The following is a 19,734-nucleotide window of genomic DNA, read 5'->3' as shown; positions in this document are numbered from 1 at the left end:
CTATAGCTGTGTAATCTCTAGATCATAGTCAGTGTAATGATAAGTAAATCTATTTATATTTGTAGAAAGTGTAACTTTTAACAATTTTTATGTATCATATTTCGAAAAGTTAATAATTTTTGCATCTTCACATATTTTAATAATTTAGACCAAAAGAAAAAATGCCATAAACTGTTTTTGGCCACTAGGTGGGAGTGTTTTCAAGCAAAGACAGTACTACATTGATTAATGTTACTAAAGCCAGCTAAGGAATACCCTATAATCTTATTCATAGCAGATAACTTGTGTTAACATTGATTAATCAAACATATTACATCCTTAGTAGAGCCCTTAGAATTGTGAGGACTGAGAATTGCTGATTTTAAAGTCATGACAATAAATGGCAAGAACTTAGGCTATACAGCTTTCGAGCCATTCGGTGTTAATGTAAAGAATTCTTAAACTTGACTCAGACATAAAACCACCAAGCCTGGTAGACTTAGATTGATTAATCCATGATTCATCTCTTTTAGCGCCTGAAAATGCACAATCCTTCGGAGCATTAGAACAACACGAGAGCAGTATCACTCTGAAGTGGGATAAAATCAACAACAACATCAGCTTTGTTCTCCAGTTTAATGGCACAGAGACAAACATCACTGTACCAAATGGAAATGGGCCAATAAACAAAACCATCTCATCTCTCTCTCCTGGAACTAAATACCTATTTACTCTCTTTTCTGTGTTTGAGAGCGTCAGAAGCAGTGGAGTGCAAATTATTGCTGTCACAGGTAGGATGTTTGACGCAACACCTCTGTTTTTTTACCAAATTAAATCTCTATAGCTGTGTAATCTCAAGATCATAGTCAGTGTAATGATAAGTAAATCTATTTATATTTGTAGAAAGTGTAACTTTTAACAATTTTTATGTATCATATTTCGAAAAGTTAATAATTTTTGCATCTTCACATATTTTAATAATTTAGACCAAAAGAAAAAATGCCATAAACTGTTTCTGTCCACTAGGTGGGAGTGTTTTCCAGCAAAGACAGTACTACATTGATTAATGTTACTAAAGCCAGCTAAGGAATACCCTATAATCTTATTCATAGCAGATAACTTGTGTTAACATTGATTAATCAAACAAATTACATCACAGAGGAGCCCTTAGAATTGTGAGGACTGAGAATTGCTGATTTTAAAGTCATGACAACAAATGGCAAGAACTTAGGCTATACAGCTTTCGAGCCATTCGGTGTTAATGTAAAGAATTCTTAAACTTGACTCAGACATAAAACCACCAAGCCTGGTAGACTTAGATTAATTAATCCATGATTCATCTCTTTTAGCTCCTGAAAATGCACAATCCTTCGGAGCATTAGAACAAGACGAGAGCAGTATCACTCTGAAGTGGGATAAAATCAACAACAACATCAGCTTTGTTCTCCAGTTTAATGGCACAGAGACAAACATCAGTGTACCAAATGGAAATGGGCCAATAAACCACACCATCTCATCTCTCTCTCCTGGAACTAAATACCTATTTACTCTCTTTTCTGTGTTTGAGAGCGTCAGAAGCAGTGGAGTGCAAATTTTTGCTGTCACAGGTAGGATGTTTGACGCAACACCTCTGTCTTTTTACCAAATTAAATCTCTATAGCTGTGTAATCTCAAGATCATAGTCAGTGTAATGATAAGTAAATCTATTTATATTTGTAGAAAGTGTAACTTTTAACAATTTTTATGTATCATATTTCGAAAAGTTAATAATTTTTGCATCTTCACATATTTTAATAATTTAGACCAAAAGAAAAAATGCCATAAACTGTTTCTGGCCACTAGGTGGGGGTGTTTTAAAGCAAAGACAGTACTACATTGATTAATGTTACTAAAGCCAGCTAAGGAATACCCTATAATCTTATTCATAGCAGATAACTTGTGTTAACATTGATTAATCAAACATATTACATCCTTAGTAGAGCCCTTAGAATTGTGAGGACTGAGAATTGCTGATTTTAAAGTCATGACAATAAATGGCAAGAACTTAGGCTATACAGCTTTCGAGCCATTCGGTGTTAATGTAAAGAATTCTTAAACTTGACTCAGACATAAAACCACCAAGCCTGGTAGACTTAGATTGATTAATCCACGATTCATCTCTTTTAGCGCCTGAAAATGCACAATCCTTCGGAGCATTAGAACAAGACGAGAGCAGTATCACTCTGAAGTGGGATAAAATCAACAACAACATCAGCTTTGTTCTCCAGTTTAATGGCACAGAGACAAACATCAGTGTACCAAATGGAAATGGGCCAATAAACCACACCATCTCATCTCTCTCTCCTGGAACTAAATACCTATTTACTCTCTTTTCTGTGTTTGAGAGCGTCAGAAGCTCTGGAGTGCAAATATTTGCTGTCACAGGTAGGATGTTTGACGCAACACCTCTGTCTTTTTACCAAATTAAATCTCTATAGCTGTGTAATCTCAAGATCATAGTCAGTGTATTGATAAGTACATCTATTTATATTTTGAGAAAGTTGAACTTTTAACATTTTTATGTATCATATTTTGAAAAGTAAAACATTTTTGCATCTTCACATAATTTAATCATTTAGACCAGGTGTCTTTAACGTTATCCAGGCTAAGGACCCCCAAACTGATGAAGAGATGAAGCAGGGACCCCCTAATTATATATATTGTTTGAAATTGTGTTATATCAAACTGGTCCGATAGTCACTATTACAGATGGAGTAATGTAACCAAAGTAATTTCGCCCTGGGATTATTAAAGTATTTCTGATTCGTATTCCTCATTGATGGGACAGGTGTGAATGAAATGATGATGAATTCATGTTGAATTCATGTTAATGTGTATTTAAAGACATTTTAATTAGTGGAAAAAATTGCAGGGGGAATATATATATATAAAAAAAAAAAAGGAAAAAAAAACAACAACAACATTTTTCGACCCCCATGCAGTACCTCCGTGGACCCCCTAGGGGTCGCGGACCCCCTCTTGAAGACCTTTGATTTAGACTAAAAGAAAAAATGCCAAAAACTGTTTCTGGCCACTAGGTGGGAGTGTTTTCAAGCAAAGACAGTACTACATTGATTAATGTTACTAAAGCCAGCTAAGGAATACCATATAAACTTATTCATAGCAGATAACTTGTGTTAACATTGATTAATCAAACATATTACATCCCAGTGGAGCCCTTAGAATTGGGAGGACTGAGAATTGCTGATTTTAAAGTGATGACAATAAATGGCAAGAACTTAGGCTATACAGCTTTCGAGCCATTCGGTGTTAATGTAAAGAATTCTTAAACTTGACTCAGGCATAAAACCACCAAGCCTGGTAGACTTAGATTAATTAATCCATGATTCATCTCTTTTAGCGCCTGAAAATGCACAATCCTTCGGAGCATTAGAACAAGACGAGAGCAGTATCACTCTGAAGTGGGATAAAATCAACAACAACATCAGCTTTGTTCTCCAGTTTAATGGCACAGAGACAAACATCAGTGTACCAAATGGAAATGGGCCAATAAACCACATCATCTCATCTCTCTCTCCTGGAACCAGATACCTATTTACTCTCTTTTCTGTGTTTGAGAGCGTCAGAAGCAGTGGAGTGCAAATTATTGCTGTCACAGGTAAGATGTTTGACGCAACACCTCTGTCTTTTTACCAAATTAAATCTCTATAGCTGTGTAATCTCAAGATTATAGTCAGTGTATTGATAAGTACATCTACAGTATTTATATTTTGAGAAAGTGTAACTTTTAACAATTTTTATGTATCATATTTCGAAAAGTTAATAATTTTTGCATCTTCACATAATTTAATAATTTAGACCAAAAGAAAAAATGCCATAAACTGTTTCTGGCCACTAGGTGGGAGTGTTTTCAAGCAAAGACAGTACTACATTGATTAATGTTACTAAAGCAGGCTAAGGAATACCCTATAATCTTATTCATAGCAGATAACTTGTGTTAACATTGATTAATCAAACATATTACATCCCAGTGGAGCCCTTAGAATTGGGAGGACTGAGAAATGCTGATTTTAAAATCATGACAATAAATGGCAAGAACTTAGGCTATACAGCTTTCGAGCCATTCGGTGTTCATCTAAAGAATTCTTAAACTTGACTCAGACATAAAACCACCAAGCCTGGTAGACTTAGATTAATTAATCCATGATTCATCTCTTTTAGCGCCTGAAAATGCACAATCCTTCGGAGCATTAGAACAAGACGAGAGCAGTATCACTCTGAAGTGGGATAAAATCAACAACAACATCAGCTTTGTTCTCCAGTTTAATGGCACAGAGACAAACATCAGTGTACCAAATGGAAATGGGCCAATAAACCACACCATCTCATCTCTCTCTCCTGGAACTAAATACCTATTTACTCTCTTTTCTGTGTTTGAGAGCGTCAGAAGCAGTGGAGCGCAAATTTTTGCTGTCACAGGTAAGATGTTTGACGCAACACCTCTGTCTTTTTACCAAATTAAATCTCTATAGCTCTGCACTCTCAAAATTATTCTCTGTGTATTGATAACAACATCTATTTATATTTTGAGAAAGTTGAACTTTTAACATTTTTATGTATCATATTTCGAAAAGTTAACAATTTTTGCATCTTCATATAATTTAATAATTTACACCAGAAAGCAAAAGAAAAAATGCCATAAACTGTTTCTGGCCACTAGGTTGGAGTGTTTTCAAGCAAAGACAGTACTACATTGATTAATGTTACTAAAGCCAGCTAAGGAATACCCTATAATCTTATTCATAGCAGATAACTTGTGTTAACATTGATTAATCAAACATATTACATCCTTAGTAGAGCCCTTAGAATTGTGAGGACTGAGAATTGCTGATTTTAAAGTCATGACAATAAATGGCAAGAACTTAGGCTATACAGCTTTCGAGCCATTCGGTGTTAATGTAAAGAATTCTTAAACTTGACTCAGACATAAAACCACCAAGCCTGGTAGACTTAGATTAATTAATCCATGATTCATCTCTTTTAGCTCCTGAAAATGCACAATCCTTCGGAGCATTAGAACAAGACGAGAGCAGTATCACTCTGAAGTGGGATAAAATCAACAACAACATCAGCTTTGTTCTCCAGTTTAATGGCACAGAGACAAACATCAGTGTACCAAATGGAAATGGGCCAATAAACCACACCATCTCATCTCTCTCTCCTGGAACTAAATACCTATTTACTCTCTTTTCTGTGTTTGAGAGCGTCAGAAGCTCTGGAGTGCAAATTTTTGCTGTCACAGGTAGGATGTTTGACGCAACACCTCTGTCTTTTTACCAAATTAAATCTCTATAGCTGTGTAATCTCAAGATCATAGTCAGTGTAATGATAAGTAAATCTATTTATATTTGTAGAAAGTGTAACTTTTAACAATTTTTATGTATCATATTTCGAAAAGTTAATAATTTTTGCATCTTCACATATTTTAATAATTTAGACCAAAAGAAAAAATGCCATAAACTGTTTCTGTCCACTAGGTGGGAGTGTTTTCAAGCAAAGACAGTACTACATTGATTAATGTTACTAAAGCCAGCTAAGGAATACCCTATAATCTTATTCATAGCAGATAACTTGTGTTAACATTGATTAATCAAACAAATTACATCACAGAGGAGCCCTTAGAATTGTGAGGACTGAGAATTGCTGATTTTAAAGTCATGACAATAAATGGCAAGAACTTAGGCTATACAGCTTTCGAGCCATTCGGTGTTAATGTAAAGAATTCTTAAACTTGACTCAGACATAAAACCACCAAGCCTGGTAGACTTAGATTAATTAATCCATGATTCATCTCTTTTAGCTCCTGAAAATGCACAATCCTTCGGAGCATTAGAACAAGACGAGAGCAGTATCACTCTGAAGTGGGATAAAATCAACAACAACATCAGCTTTGTTCTCCAGTTTAATGGCACAGAGACAAACATCAGTGTACCAAATGGAAATGGGCCAATAAACCACACCATCTCATCTCTCTCTCCTGGAACTAAATACCTATTTACTCTCTTTTCTGTGTTTGAGAGCGTCAGAAGCTCTGGAGTGCAAATTTTTGCTGTCACAGGTAGGATGTTTGACGCAACACCTCTGTCTTTTTACCAAATTAAATCTCTATAGCTGTGTAATCTCAAGATCATAGTCAGTGTAATGATAAGTAAATCTATTTATATTTGTAGAAAGTGTAACTTTTAAACAATTTTTATGTATCATATTTCGAAAAGTTAATAATTTTTGCATCTTCACATATTTTAATAATTTAGACCAAAAGAAAAAATGCCATAAACTGTTTCTGTCCACTAGGTGGGAGTGTTTTCAAGCAAAGACAGTACTACATTGATTAATGTTACTAAAGCCAGCTAAGGAATACCCTATAATCTTATTCATAGCAGATAACTTGTGTTAACATTGATTAATCAAACATATTACATCCTTAGTAGAGCCCTTAGAATTGTGAGGACTGAGAATTGCTGATTTTAAAGTCATGACAATAAATGGCAAGAACTTAGGCTATACAGCTTTCGAGCCATTCGGTGTTAATGTAAAGAATTCTTAAACTTGACTCAGACATAAAACCACCAAGCCTGGTAGACTTAGATTAATTAATCCATGATTCATCTCTTTTAGCTCCTGAAAATGCACAATCCTTCGGAGCATTAGAACAAGACGAGAGCAGTATCACTCTGAAGTGGGATAAAATCAACAACAACATCAGCTTTGTTCTCCAGTTTAATGGCACAGAGACAAACATCAGTGTACCAAATGGAAATGGGCCAATAAACCACATCATCTCATCTCTCTCTCCTGGAACCAGATACCTATTTACTCTCTTTTCTGTGTTTGAGAGCGTCAGAAGCAGTGGAGTGCAAAGTATTGCTCTCACAGGTAAGATGTTTGACGCAACACCTCTGTCTTTTTTACCAAATTAAATCTCTATAACTCTGTACTCTCAAGATTATTCTCTGTGTATTGATAACAACATCTATTTATATTTTGAGAAAGTTGAACTTTTAACATTTTTATGTATCATATTTCGAAAAGTTAATAATTTTTGCATCTTCACATAATTTAATCATTTAGACCAGGTGTCTTTAACGTTATCCAGGCTAAGGACCCCCAAACTGATGAAGAGATGAAGCAGGGACCCCCTAATTATATATATTGTTTGAAATTGTGTTATATCAAACTGGTCCGATAGTCACTATTACAGATGGAGTAATGTAACCAAAGTAATTTCGCCCTGGGATTATTAAAGTATTTCTGATTCGTATTCCTCATTGATGGGACAGGTGTGAATGAAATGATGATGAATTCATGTTGAATTCATTTTAATGTGTATTTAAAGACATTTTAATTAGTGGAAAAAATTGCAAGGGGGGAATATATATATATATATACATAAAAAAAAAAAAAAGGAAAAAAAAAAAAACAACAAAATTTTTCGACCCCCATGCAGTACCTCCGTGGACCCCCTAGGGGTCGCGGACCCCCTCTTGAAGACCTTTGATTTAGACCAAAAGAAAAAATGCCATAAACTGTTTCTGTCCACTAGGTGGGAGTGTTTTCTAGCAAAGATAGTACTACATTGATTAATGTTACTAAAGCCAGCTAAGGAATACCCTATAATCTTATTCATAGCATATAACTTGTGTTAACATTGATTAATCAAACATATTACATCCCAGTGGAGCCGTTAGAATTGGGAGGACTGAGAAAGGCTGATTTTAAAATCATGACAATAAATGGCAAGAACTTAGGCTATACAGCTTTCGAGCCATTCGGTGTTAATCTAAAGAATTCTTAAACTTGACTCAGACATAAAACCACCAAGCCTGGTAGACTTAGATTGATTAATCCATGATTCATCTCTTTTAGCGCCTGAAAATGCACAATCCTTCGGAGCATTAGAACAACACGAGAGCAGTATCACTCTGAAGTGGGATAAAATCAACAACAACATCAGCTTTGTTCTCCAGTTTAATGGCACAGAGACAAACATCACTGTACCAAATGGAAATGGGCCAATAAACAAAACCATCTCATCTCTCTCTCCTGGAACTAAATACCTATTTACTCTCTTTTCTGTGTTTGAGAGCGTCAGAAGCAGTGGAGTGCAAATTATTGCTGTCACAGGTAGGATGTTTGACGCAACACCTCTGTTTTTTTACCAAATTAAATCTCTATAGCTGTGTAATCTCAAGATCATAGTCAGTGTAATGATAAGTAAATCTATTTATATTTGTAGAAAGTGTAACTTTTAACAATTTTTATGTATCATATTTCGAAAAGTTAATAATTTTTGCATCTTCACATATTTTAATAATTTAGACCAAAAGAAAAAATGCCATAAACTGTTTCTGGCCACTAGGTGGTAGTGTTTTCAAGCAAAGACAGTACTACATTGATTAATGTTACTAAAGCCAGCTAAGGAATACCCTATAATCTTATTCATAGCAGATAACTTGTGTTAACATTGATTAATCAAACATATTACATCACAGAGGAGCCCTTAGAATTGTGAGGACTGAGAATTGCTGATTTTAAAGGCATGACAATAAATGGCAAGAACTTAGGCTATACAGCTTTCGTGCCATTCGGTGTTAATGTAAATAATTCTTAAACTTGACTCAGACATAAAACCACCAAGCCTGGTAGACTTAGATTAATTAATCCATGATTCATCTCTTTTAGCTCCTGAAAATGCACAATCCTTCGGAGCATTAGAACAAGACGAGAGCAGTATCACTCTGAAGTGGGATAAAATCAACAACAACATCAGCTTTGTTCTCCAGTTTAATGGCACAGAGACAAACATCAGTGTACCAAATGGAAATGGGCCAATACACCACATCATCTCATCTCTCTCTCCTGGAACCAGATACCTATTTACTCTCTTTTCTGTGTTTGAGAGCGTCAGAAGCAGTGGAGTGCAAATTATTGCTGTCACAGGTAAGATGTTTGACGCAACACCTCTGTCTTTTTACCAAATTAAATCTCTATAGCTGTGTAATCTCAAGATCATAGTCAGTGTATTGATAACAACATCTATTTATATTTTGAGAAAGTTGAACTTTTAACATTTTTATGTATCATATTTTGAAAAGTTAAAATTTTTTGCATCTTCACATAATTTAATCATTTAGACCAGGTGTCTTTAACGTTATCCAGGCTAAGGACCCCCAAGCTGATGAAGAGATGAAGCGGCGACCCCCTCATTATATATATTGTTTGAAATTGTGTTATATCAAACTGGTCCGATAGTCACTATTACAGATGGAGTAATGTAACCAAAGTAATTTCGCCCTGGGATTATTAAAGTATTTCTGATTCGTATTCCTCATTGATGGGACAGGTGTGAATGAAATGATGATGAATTCATGTTGAATTCATGTTAATGTGTATTTAAAGACATTTTAATTAGTGGAAAAAATTGCAGGGGGGAATATATATATATATATATATATATATATATATATATATATATATATATATATATATATATATATATATATATATATATATATATATATATATATATATATATAAAAAAAAGGAAAAAAAAAAAAACAACAACATTTTTCGACCCCCATGCAGTACCTCCGTGGACCCCCTAGGGGTCGCGGACCCCCTCTTGAAGACCTTTGATTTAGACTAAAAGAAAAAATGCCATAAACTGTTTCTGGCCACTAGGTGGGAGTGTTTTCAAGCAAAGACAGTACTGCATTGATTAATGTTACTAAAGCCAGCTAAGGAATACCCTATAATCTTATTCATAGCAGAAAACTTGTGTTAACATTGATTAATCAAACATATTACATCCCAGTGGAGCCCTTAGAATTGTGAGGACTGAGAATTGCTGATTTTAAAGCCATGACAATAAATGGCTATACAGCTTTCGAGCCATTCGGTGTTAATGTCAAGAATTCTTAAACTTGACTCAGACATAAAACCACCAAGCCTGGTAGACTTAGATTAATTAATCCATGATTCATCTCTTTTAGCGCCTGAAAATGCACAATCCTTCGGAGCATTAGAACAAGACGAGAGCAGTATCACTCTGAAGTGGGATAAAATCAACAACAACATCAGCTTTGTTCTCCAGTTTAATGGCACAGAGACAAACATCAGTGTACCAAATGGAAATGGGCCAATAAACCACATCATCTCATCTCTCTCTCCTGGAACCAGATACCTATTTACTCTCTTTTCTGTGTTTGAGAGCGTCAGAAGCAGTGGAGTGCAAATTATTGCTGTCACAGGTAAGATGTTTGACGCAACACCTCTGTCTTTTTACCAAATTAAATCTCTATAGCTGTGTAATCTCAAGATTATAGTCAGTGTATTGATAAGTACATCTATTTATATTTTGAGAAAGTGTAACTTTTAACAATTTTTATGTATCATATTTCAAAAAGTTAATAATTTTTGCATCTTCACATATTTTAATAATTTAGACCAAAAGAAAAAATGCCATAAACTGTTTCTGGCCACTAGGTGGGAGTGTTTTCAAGCAAAGACAGTACTGCATTGATTAATGTTACTAAAGCCAGCTAAGGAATACCGTATAATCTTATTCATAACAGATAACTTGTGTTAACATTGATTAATCAAACATATTACATCCCAGTGGATCCCTTAGAATTGTGAGGACTGAGAATTGCTGATTTTAAAGTCATGACAATAAATGGCAAGAACTTAGACTATACAGCTTTCGAGCCATTCGGTGTTAATGTAAAGAATTCTTAAACTTGACTCAGACATAAAACCACCAAGCCTGGTAGACTTAGATTAATTAATCCATGATTCATCTCTTTTAGCTCCTGAAAATGCACAATCCTTCGGAGCATTAGAACAACACGAGAGCAGTATCACTCTGAAGTGGGATAAAATCAACAACAACATCAGCTTTGTTCTCCAGTTTAATGGCACAGAGACAAACATCACTGTACCAAATGGAAATGGGCCAATAAACAAAACCATCTCATCTCTCTCTCCTGGAACTAAATACCTATTTACTCTCTTTTCTGTGTTTGAGAGCGTCAGAAGCAGTGGAGTGCAAATTATTGCTGTCACAGGTAAGATGTTTGACGCAACACCTCTGTCTTTTTACCAAATTAAATCTCCATAGCTGTGGACTCTCAAGATTATTCTCTGTGTATTGATAACAACATCTATTTATATTTTGAGAAAGTTGAACTTTTAACATTTTTATGCATCATATTTCGAAAAGTTAACAATTTTTGCATCTTCACATAATTTAATCATTTAGACCAAAAGCCAAAAGAAAAAATGCCAAAAACTGTTTCTGGCCACTAGGTGGGAGTGTTTTCAAGCAAAGACAGTACTACATTGATTAATGTTACTAAAGCCAGCTAAGGAATACCATATAAACTTATTCATAGCAGATAACTTGTGTTAACATTGATTAATCAAACATATTACATCCCAGTGGAGCCCTTAGAATTGGGAGGACTGAGAATTGCTGATTTTAAAGTGATGACAATAAATGGCAAGAACTTAGGCTATACAGCTTTTGAGCCATTCGGTGTTAATGTAAAGAATTCTTAAACTTGACTCAGGCATAAAACCACCAAGCCTGGTAGACTTAGATTAATTAATCCATGATTCATCTCTTTTAGCGCCAGAAAATGCACAATCCTTCGGAGCATTAGAACAAGACGAGAGCAGTATCACTCTGAAGTGGGATAAAATCAACAACAACATCAGCTTTGTTCTCCAGTTTAATGGCACAGAGACAAACATCAGTGTACCAAATGGAAATTGGCCAATAAACCACATCATCTCATCTCTCTCTCCTGGAACCAGATACCTATTTACTCTCTTTTCTGTGTTTGAGAGCGTCAGAAGCAGTGGAGTGCAAATTATTGCTGTCACAGGTAAGATGTTTGACGCAACACCTCTGTCTTTTTACCAAATTAAATCTCTATAGCTGTGTAATCTCAAGATTATAGTCAGTGTATTGATAAGTACATCTATTTATATTTTGAGAAAGTGTAACTTTTAACAATTTTTATGTATCATATTTCGAAAAGTTAATAATTTTTGCATCTTCACATATTTTAATAATTTAGACCAAAAGATAAAATGCCATAAACTGTTTCTGGCCACTAGGTGGGAGTGGTTTCAAGCAAAGACAGTACTACATTGATTAATGTTACTAAAGCAGGCTAAGGAATACCCTATAATCTTATTCATAGCAGATAACTTGTGTTAACATTGATTAATCAAACATATTACATCCCAGTGGAGCCCTTAGAATTGGGAGGACTGAGTAATGCTGTTTTTAAAGTCATGACAATAAATGGAAAAAACTTAGGCTATACAGCTTTCGAGCCATCCGGTGTTATTATAAAGAATTCTTAAACTTGACTCAGACATAAAACCACCAAGCCTAGTAGACTTAGATTGATTAATCCATGATTTATCTCTTTTAGCTCCCGAAAATGCAGAAGCCTTCGGAGCATTAGAACAAGACGAGAGCAGTATCACTCTGAAGTGGGATAAAATCAACAACAACATCAGCTTTGTTCTCCAGTTTATTGGCAGAGAGACAAACATCACTGTACCAAATGGAAATGGGCCAATAAACCACATCATCTCATCTCTCTCTCCTGGAACCAGATACCTATTTACTCTCTTTTCTGTGTTTGAGAGCGTCAGAAGCAGTGGAGTGCAAATTATTGCTGTCACAGGTAAGATGTTTGACGCAACACCTCTGTCTTTTTACCAAATTAAATCTCTATAGCTGTGTAATCTCAAGATTATAGTCAGTGTATTGATAAGTACATCTATTTATATTTTGAGAAAGTGTAACTTTTAACAATTTTTATGTATCATATTTCGAAAAGTTAATAATTTTTGCATCTTCACATATTTTAATAATTTAGACCAAAAGATAAAATGCCATAAACTGTTTCTGGCCACTAGGTGGGAGTGGTTTCAAGCAAAGACAGTACTACATTGATTAATGTTACTAAAGCAGGCTAAGGAATACCCTATAATCTTATTCATAGCAGATAACTTGTGTTAACATTGATTAATCAAACATATTACATCCCAGTGGAGCCCTTAGAATTGGGAGGACTGAGTAATGCTGTTTTTAAAGTCATGACAATAAATGGAAAAAACTTAGGCTATACAGCTTTCGAGCCATCCGGTGTTATTATAAAGAATTCTTAAACTTGACTCAGACATAAAACCACCAAGCCTAGTAGACTTAGATTGATTAATCCATGATTTATCTCTTTTAGCTCCCGAAAATGCAGAAGCCTTCGGAGCATTAGAACAAGACGAGAGCAGTATCACTCTGAAGTGGGATAAAATCAACAACAACATCAGCTTTGTTCTCCAGTTTATTGGCAGAGAGACAAACATCACTGTACCAAATGGAAATGGGCCAATAAACCACATCATCTCATCTCTCTCTCCTGGAACCAGATACCTATTTACTCTCTTTTCTGTGTTTGAGAGCGTCAGAAGCAGTGGAGTGCAAATTATTGCTGTCACAGGTAAGATGTTTGACGCAACACCTCTGTCTTTTTACCAAATTAAATCTCTATAGCTGTGTAATCTCAAGATTATAGTCAGTGTATTGATAAGTACATCTACAGTATTTATATTTTGAGAAAGTGTAACTTTTAACAATTTTTATGTATCATATTTCGAAAAGTTAATAATTTTTGCATCTTCACATAATTTAATAATTTAGACCAAAAGAAAAAGTGCCATAAACTGTTTCTGGCCACTAGGTGGGAGTGTTTTCAAGCAAAGACAGTACTACATTGATTAATGTTACTAAAGCAGGCTAAGGAATACCCTATAATCTTATTCATAGCAGATAACTTGTGTTAACATTGATTAATCAAACATATTACATCCCAGTGGAGCCCTTAGAATTGGGAGGACTGAGAAATGCTGATTTTAAAATCATGACAATAAATGGCAAGAACTTAGGCTATACAGCTTTCGAGCCATTCGGTGTTCATCTAAAGAATTCTTAAACTTGACTCAGACATAAAACCACCAAGCCTGGTAGACTTAGATTAATTAATCCATGATTCATCTCTTTTAGCGCCTGAAAATGCACAATCCTTCGGAGCATTAGAACAAGACGAGAGCAGTATCACTCTGAAGTGGGATAAAATCAACAACAACATCAGCTTTGTTCTCCAGTTTAATGGCACAGAGACAAACATCAGTGTACCAAATGGAAATGGGCCAATAAACCACACCATCTCATCTCTCTCTCCTGGAACTAAATACCTATTTACTCTCTTTTCTGTGTTTGAGAGCGTCAGAAGCAGTGGAGCGCAAATTATTGCTGTCACAGGTAGGATGTTTGACGCAACACCTCTGTCTTTTTACCAAATTAAATCTCTATAGCTCTGCACTCTCAAAATTATTCTCTGTGTATTGATAACAACATCTATTTATATTTTGAGAAAGTTGAACTTTTAACATTTTTATGTATCATATTTCGAAAAGTTAACAATTTTTGCATCTTCACATAATTTAATAATTTACACCAGAAGCCAAAAGAAAAAATGCCATAAACTGTTTCTGGCCACTAGGTTGGAGTGTTTTCAAGCAAAGACAGTACTACATTGATTAATGTTACTAAAGCCAGCTAAGGAATACCCTATAATCTTATTCATAGCAGATAACTTGTGTTAACATTGATTAATCAAACATATTACATCCCAGTGGAGCCCTTAGAATTGTGAGGACTGAGAATTGCTGATTTTAAAGTCATGACAATAAATGGAAAAAACTTAGGCTATACAGCTTTCGAGCCATCCGGTGTTATTATAAAGAATTCTTAATTTCTTAAGAAAACCACCAAGCCTAGTAGACTTAGATTGATTAATCCATGATTTATCTCTTTTAGCTCCTGAAAATGCACAATCCTTCGGAGCATTAGAACAAGACGAGAGCAGTATCACTCTGAAGTGGGATAAAATCAACAACAACATCAGCTTTGTTCTCCAGTTTATTGGCAGAGAGACAAACATCAGTGTACCAAATGGAAATGGGCCAATTAACCACATCATCTCATCTCTCTCTCCTGGAACCAGATACCTATTTACTCTCTTTTCTGTGTTTGAGAGCGTCAGAAGCAGTGGAGTGCAAATTATTGCTGTCACAGGTAAGATGTTTGACGCAACACCTCTGTCTTTTTACCAAATTAAATCTCTATAGCTGTGTACTTTCAAAATTAGTCAGTGTATTTATAACAGTGTCATAGTAGTGTCCCTTTTCAAGATTTTATTATTATTATTATTATTATTTAGAATTTAGACCAAAACAAAAAATGCCAGAAACTGTTTCTGGCCACTAGGCGGGAGTGTTTTCAATCAAAGACAGTACTGCATCGATGGACATAATTAAAGTCAGCTAATGAATAACGTATGATCTTATCCATAGCTGATAATTTTTGTTAAAATTGATTATTCAAAAACAGTTCTTACCATTCTAAATTCTTATAATTATGTTTAATCCAAACCAATGGCTGAAAATAGATCAATTTAATTTCCCGTGAAGTTGGTATTTGAACAAGCAGAACAAGGCTAAAAACGATCTACTGCCTCGACAGTAGTGTTGACTTGTAATGGAGCAAAGACATTACTACATTGGCTGAGGGTACTTAAGGAAGCTGAAGAATAATCTGCTTTATTTGATGACTATTTTATTCAAAGGTTACAAAATTTGTTTAAACTGAATAGTCAAAACATAAATAAAACCAGAGTGTTATTCATAATACTAATATGAATAACACTCTTACCTTTTAATACCTTTTACCCCAACAAGCCTGGTAAAATAGTTATTAATACATGATTTTTCTTGTCTAGCTCCCCAAGCACCTGAAGCTGTGAGGGCATCAAACCAAAATGAGAGCAGCATCACTCTTCAATGGAATAACGTCAACAAAAACATCAGCTTTGTTCTTCTGTTTAATGGCAAAGAGACAAACATTGTTGCACCGCATGGAGATGGACCAGTCAGCTACACAATCTCATCTCTGTCTGCAGGAAATAAACACACTTTTACCCTATTTTCTGTGTTTGAGAATGTCAGAAGCAGTGGAGTAAAATTTACAGCTGTCACTGGTAAGACGTTAAACAAAAAAACCTATTTGATTGTAACTAATCATGTATGTACAGTATTGTATTTTGATTATGCTAGGCAATATAGCTCCAACAATCAGCATCTCAATTGTAGCAAGACTGTGTTTTATTTTAATCTAAGTATTGTGTTACTATTTAAAATTCTGTTAGTCAGTTTCCATTTAAGGCAGTAGACCAGACCTTTACTCATGCATCCACTTGCTTGAAGTCATTTCAATGTACGTCTTTAAATCATTTAAATTAACAAGGTGCTTTATTTTGAGTCAAGTCACTTCAATCATATAGACTGGAAAAAATAAAACTTACTGACAGTTATTCAAGGGAACCCAGCTGATTGCATCTAGTCTTTAACTTTGCATAATTCACTCCTCCTCGATTAGCATGCAGTGGTAGTTGACATCTACTCAAATAGTGTAATTGATTTGACAGCAATCCCATCACATCATGCCTGCAAAGATAGTGGAACGTAAACCCCCCTTATAACAGCATAGCCAGACTCAGAGTGAGAAACCTGCCAAGACTCATGGGGGGTTTGGGAAGACAGGAACAGGTGCAAAAAAAGAAGATAGAGGCAATAATCCATGAATATTTTGAGTGTTAGAGAAGGTAATGGTATACTAGCTAAATAGATGCTTTTGTCTGGGATGGAAACAGTTCAAGCAGATAAGCTTTTTCAGTTCAAAAGTATGAATGAATGAAAGTATGAATGATGAAAGGATGGTGTTACAGTAAGAAAAGTGCCAGACCATATGTAGCTACTTTGACAAGAATCACATGGTTTAAAAGTTTTGTAATTACCAGCATATAATACAGGCATTTAGTAACTGTAAATCTACTTTGCATTTTTAAATCAGCAACTTGTTCTATGAATACATGATGAGCTTTGGATGTCTTTTCAAACATGATTAGTCTGACTATGCAAAATTGTATATCTTCTCTAATAGTTCCTCACAATGCAGAAGATTTCATACCAATAGCCCAAAATGAGACCAGTATAACTCTGCAGTGGAAGAAAGTCATGAAAAACGTCAGCTTTGTTCTTCAGTTCGAGGGTTTTGAGACTTACATCAGTGCACCAGATGGAGAGGGGCCAGTAAACCATACAGTCTCATCTCTCACTGCTGGAACTAAATACACATTCACTCTGTTCTCTGTGTTTGAGAATGTGAAAAGCAGAGAAATTAGAATTGCTGCAGCGACAGGTGAGATCATTGGGTCAATTCTTTAATTTTTTTTGTTTACTTCTTGGATGGCTTTAATATGAAAGAGATGAAAGCAAAACAAAAGCCAAACAATGTAAAGCAAACTGAAAGAATTGTTCAACATTAAATTAAGGAATGTTGTACTGTTTTTAATAAAAAAAAACAATTTCAGCACCTCAGAATGCAATAAGCTTCAGACCATCAGAACAAAATGAGACCAGCATCACTCTCCGATGGAATAAATTCATCAACAACATCAGCTTTGCTCTCCAGTTCAATGGCACAGAGACAAACATCAGTGCACCAGATGATGATGGACCAGTAACCTATACCGTCACTTCCCTTAAGGCTCGTACAAACTACACATTCACTCTCTTCTCTGTGTTTGAAAACATAAGAAGCAGTGCATTCAGCATCTCTGCAGCTACTGGTAAGATACTCAACCTCCGCAGGATATGCAGTAGATCTACGAATTTCTCATGACACCAAAGTTTCAATGCTTTAAATAGCTTTCATCTCTTGCTCAGTCTTTCTTTTTGCTGTCTCAATCATTCTGTTTTGAACAGTATCTTACAGTTATTGTTCCTTGATTAATCATGCATTCATTTGAATTTTGGACATTTTTTCAATAATGAAAAGCATCATGGTTCATGAAAAAAATTTTTTTTTCCCCTTTTCCTGTCAACAAAAAAAAAACTTCTCGAAAATGTGAAACCTTCATCATCAGGCCCAAGTGAGTGAACTCATTTGCCCTCTTTTCTTGCTTTTCTTATTTCCTTATTTGAAAAATAGAATTGTATTACATTACTATATGCTGACATCTATATTTACTTTAATAGTTATCATGTCAGTTAATTATCCACATTTTATTTTATGGTAAAAATGAATTTCTTTTTCAACAGATTATATTATGTCACTTCACGTGAAGTTAGCTATTCCCAGCACAATGTCACCATCAGAGATGGAGGATGCATTGGTAGAGGTGAGACACATTTATCTTTTTTTTTGTCTCTTTTTATGTTTGTGTGTTTACTAACAACTGAATTATTTATGTATGTGCTTTTAAATGCAGCTCTTCAAAAAATATAATTTGCCGCCACAGCTTTCATTGAAAGTTTCTTCTTCCAAACCATGAGTTCCCTGGAAAAGTCAGATGGTGAAGTCCCTCAGCACCAGTGTTGTGTTGTCTTTCTCAACCTTAACTGGTTTAGATTATTTGACCTTTTTGGAATATCGTCATTTAAAGCCTCTCTATTTTGTCACATTTTTAATTGTTGTGGTTAAATAGGACCTCAGTTCAGATTTTTATTATATTTTCATAAGTCTTTAACTTGCATGTGTTTTCTAACTTTGTTGCCTTAAAATAATGCCTTATGTTTTTTTCCAAAAATTGTTTTGGGAAAAATTTCCCAAAGGAAATACTGAAAAACAGATGCAAAAATAATTAAAAAAAAATAAATAAAAAATGGTGCTTTTCACTGTAATGTTGTACAAAAATCACTGCGTCTGAATTTTTATGTTATTGTTTTTATTCTTTTGAATAGCCTTTTTCTATAAGGCATGGGCAAGTTTACCCTATACACTGTATAAAGGACATGCAGCTGACGTGAGGAAAGCAAAGCTAATACTTATTGTGAGTGTCATGGTAAATATGATCCTTTCCACTAAAGAGTAAAGTGGAAATTACCAGCACCTTGTGTTTAAGTGCTTTGCTTGTGGTAAAGAAGAAGAACATGGTTGATCCACAGATTATCCTGACCTGCTACTTGGGCAAGTAAGTTATACACTGCAAAAAATATAAATCTCAATAAGTTATTTTTTCTTAAAATAAGTGTGTTTTTCCTTGATTTGAGGAGATAAGTAAGACACTTTGCCAATGGAACAAGACAATTTCCTTTTAAAATAAGAAAAAACTATTTTATCGTCTTATTTCAAGTAAATATTATCTAACTATCTTATTTTAAGAGTGAAAATACTCATTCCATTGGCAAATCATCTTATTTACCTGCTCAAATTAAGGCTAAATATACTTAATTTAAGCCATTTTTTACTTATTTCTGGATTGTTTTTGCAGTGTAGGGTCATCTCCTGGTTCCAGTAAATTATGTGCTCACTGGTGTACACTACAGATCTCATGAGAAAAATTCTATAGGTCTGAACAAAGTTCATGCAGTACTCTACCGGCTACTATCCTCACTGGACTCCTTGCCAGCATCTGGTAAAATCAAACAATAATGGTTATTCTAAAACTAACAAAAGTTTAAATGGCCTTGTGTAGGCTACAAACATGAGACAGAACATTTAACAATGCAGTACTCACCATACAGGATAATTTCGCTGCGCTCTGCCATGTTGAA

At 34.8% G+C, this 19,734-nt stretch overlaps 1 protein-coding gene across 1 annotated transcript in view; it reads left to right on the top strand.

The window, feature by feature from the left end:
- The window catches only part of LOC119779452 (tenascin-X-like), a 54,403-nt gene extending 35,580 nt beyond the window's left edge, over positions 1-18,823 (top strand). The window contains exons 23-43 of the mRNA XM_038279101.1: positions 513-770; positions 1,329-1,586; positions 2,146-2,403; positions 3,380-3,637; positions 4,201-4,458; positions 5,024-5,281; positions 5,840-6,097; positions 6,658-6,915; positions 7,906-8,163; positions 8,722-8,979; positions 10,032-10,289; positions 10,848-11,105; positions 11,670-11,927; positions 14,123-14,380; positions 14,939-15,196; positions 15,900-16,157; positions 17,120-17,377; positions 17,550-17,807; positions 18,105-18,110; positions 18,280-18,359; positions 18,450-18,823. Of these exons, the coding sequence (XP_038135029.1) occupies positions 513-770; positions 1,329-1,586; positions 2,146-2,403; positions 3,380-3,637; positions 4,201-4,458; positions 5,024-5,281; positions 5,840-6,097; positions 6,658-6,915; positions 7,906-8,163; positions 8,722-8,979; positions 10,032-10,289; positions 10,848-11,105; positions 11,670-11,927; positions 14,123-14,380; positions 14,939-15,196; positions 15,900-16,157; positions 17,120-17,377; positions 17,550-17,807; positions 18,105-18,110; positions 18,280-18,359; positions 18,450-18,512 (4,793 nt within the window). The 3' untranslated portion in view covers positions 18,513-18,823. The remainder of the gene's footprint in view (positions 1-512; positions 771-1,328; positions 1,587-2,145; positions 2,404-3,379; positions 3,638-4,200; positions 4,459-5,023; positions 5,282-5,839; positions 6,098-6,657; positions 6,916-7,905; positions 8,164-8,721; positions 8,980-10,031; positions 10,290-10,847; positions 11,106-11,669; positions 11,928-14,122; positions 14,381-14,938; positions 15,197-15,899; positions 16,158-17,119; positions 17,378-17,549; positions 17,808-18,104; positions 18,111-18,279; positions 18,360-18,449) is intronic.
- The last annotated feature ends 911 nt before the right edge of the window (positions 18,824-19,734 follow it).

This window comes from Cyprinodon tularosa, unplaced genomic scaffold, assembly GCF_016077235.1.
Source record: "Cyprinodon tularosa strain WSP-4 unplaced genomic scaffold, ASM1607723v1 ctg148, whole genome shotgun sequence".
Classification (NCBI taxonomy): domain Eukaryota; kingdom Metazoa; phylum Chordata; class Actinopteri; order Cyprinodontiformes; family Cyprinodontidae; genus Cyprinodon; species Cyprinodon tularosa.
This window is presented reverse-complemented; position numbering and strand designations above follow the sequence as displayed.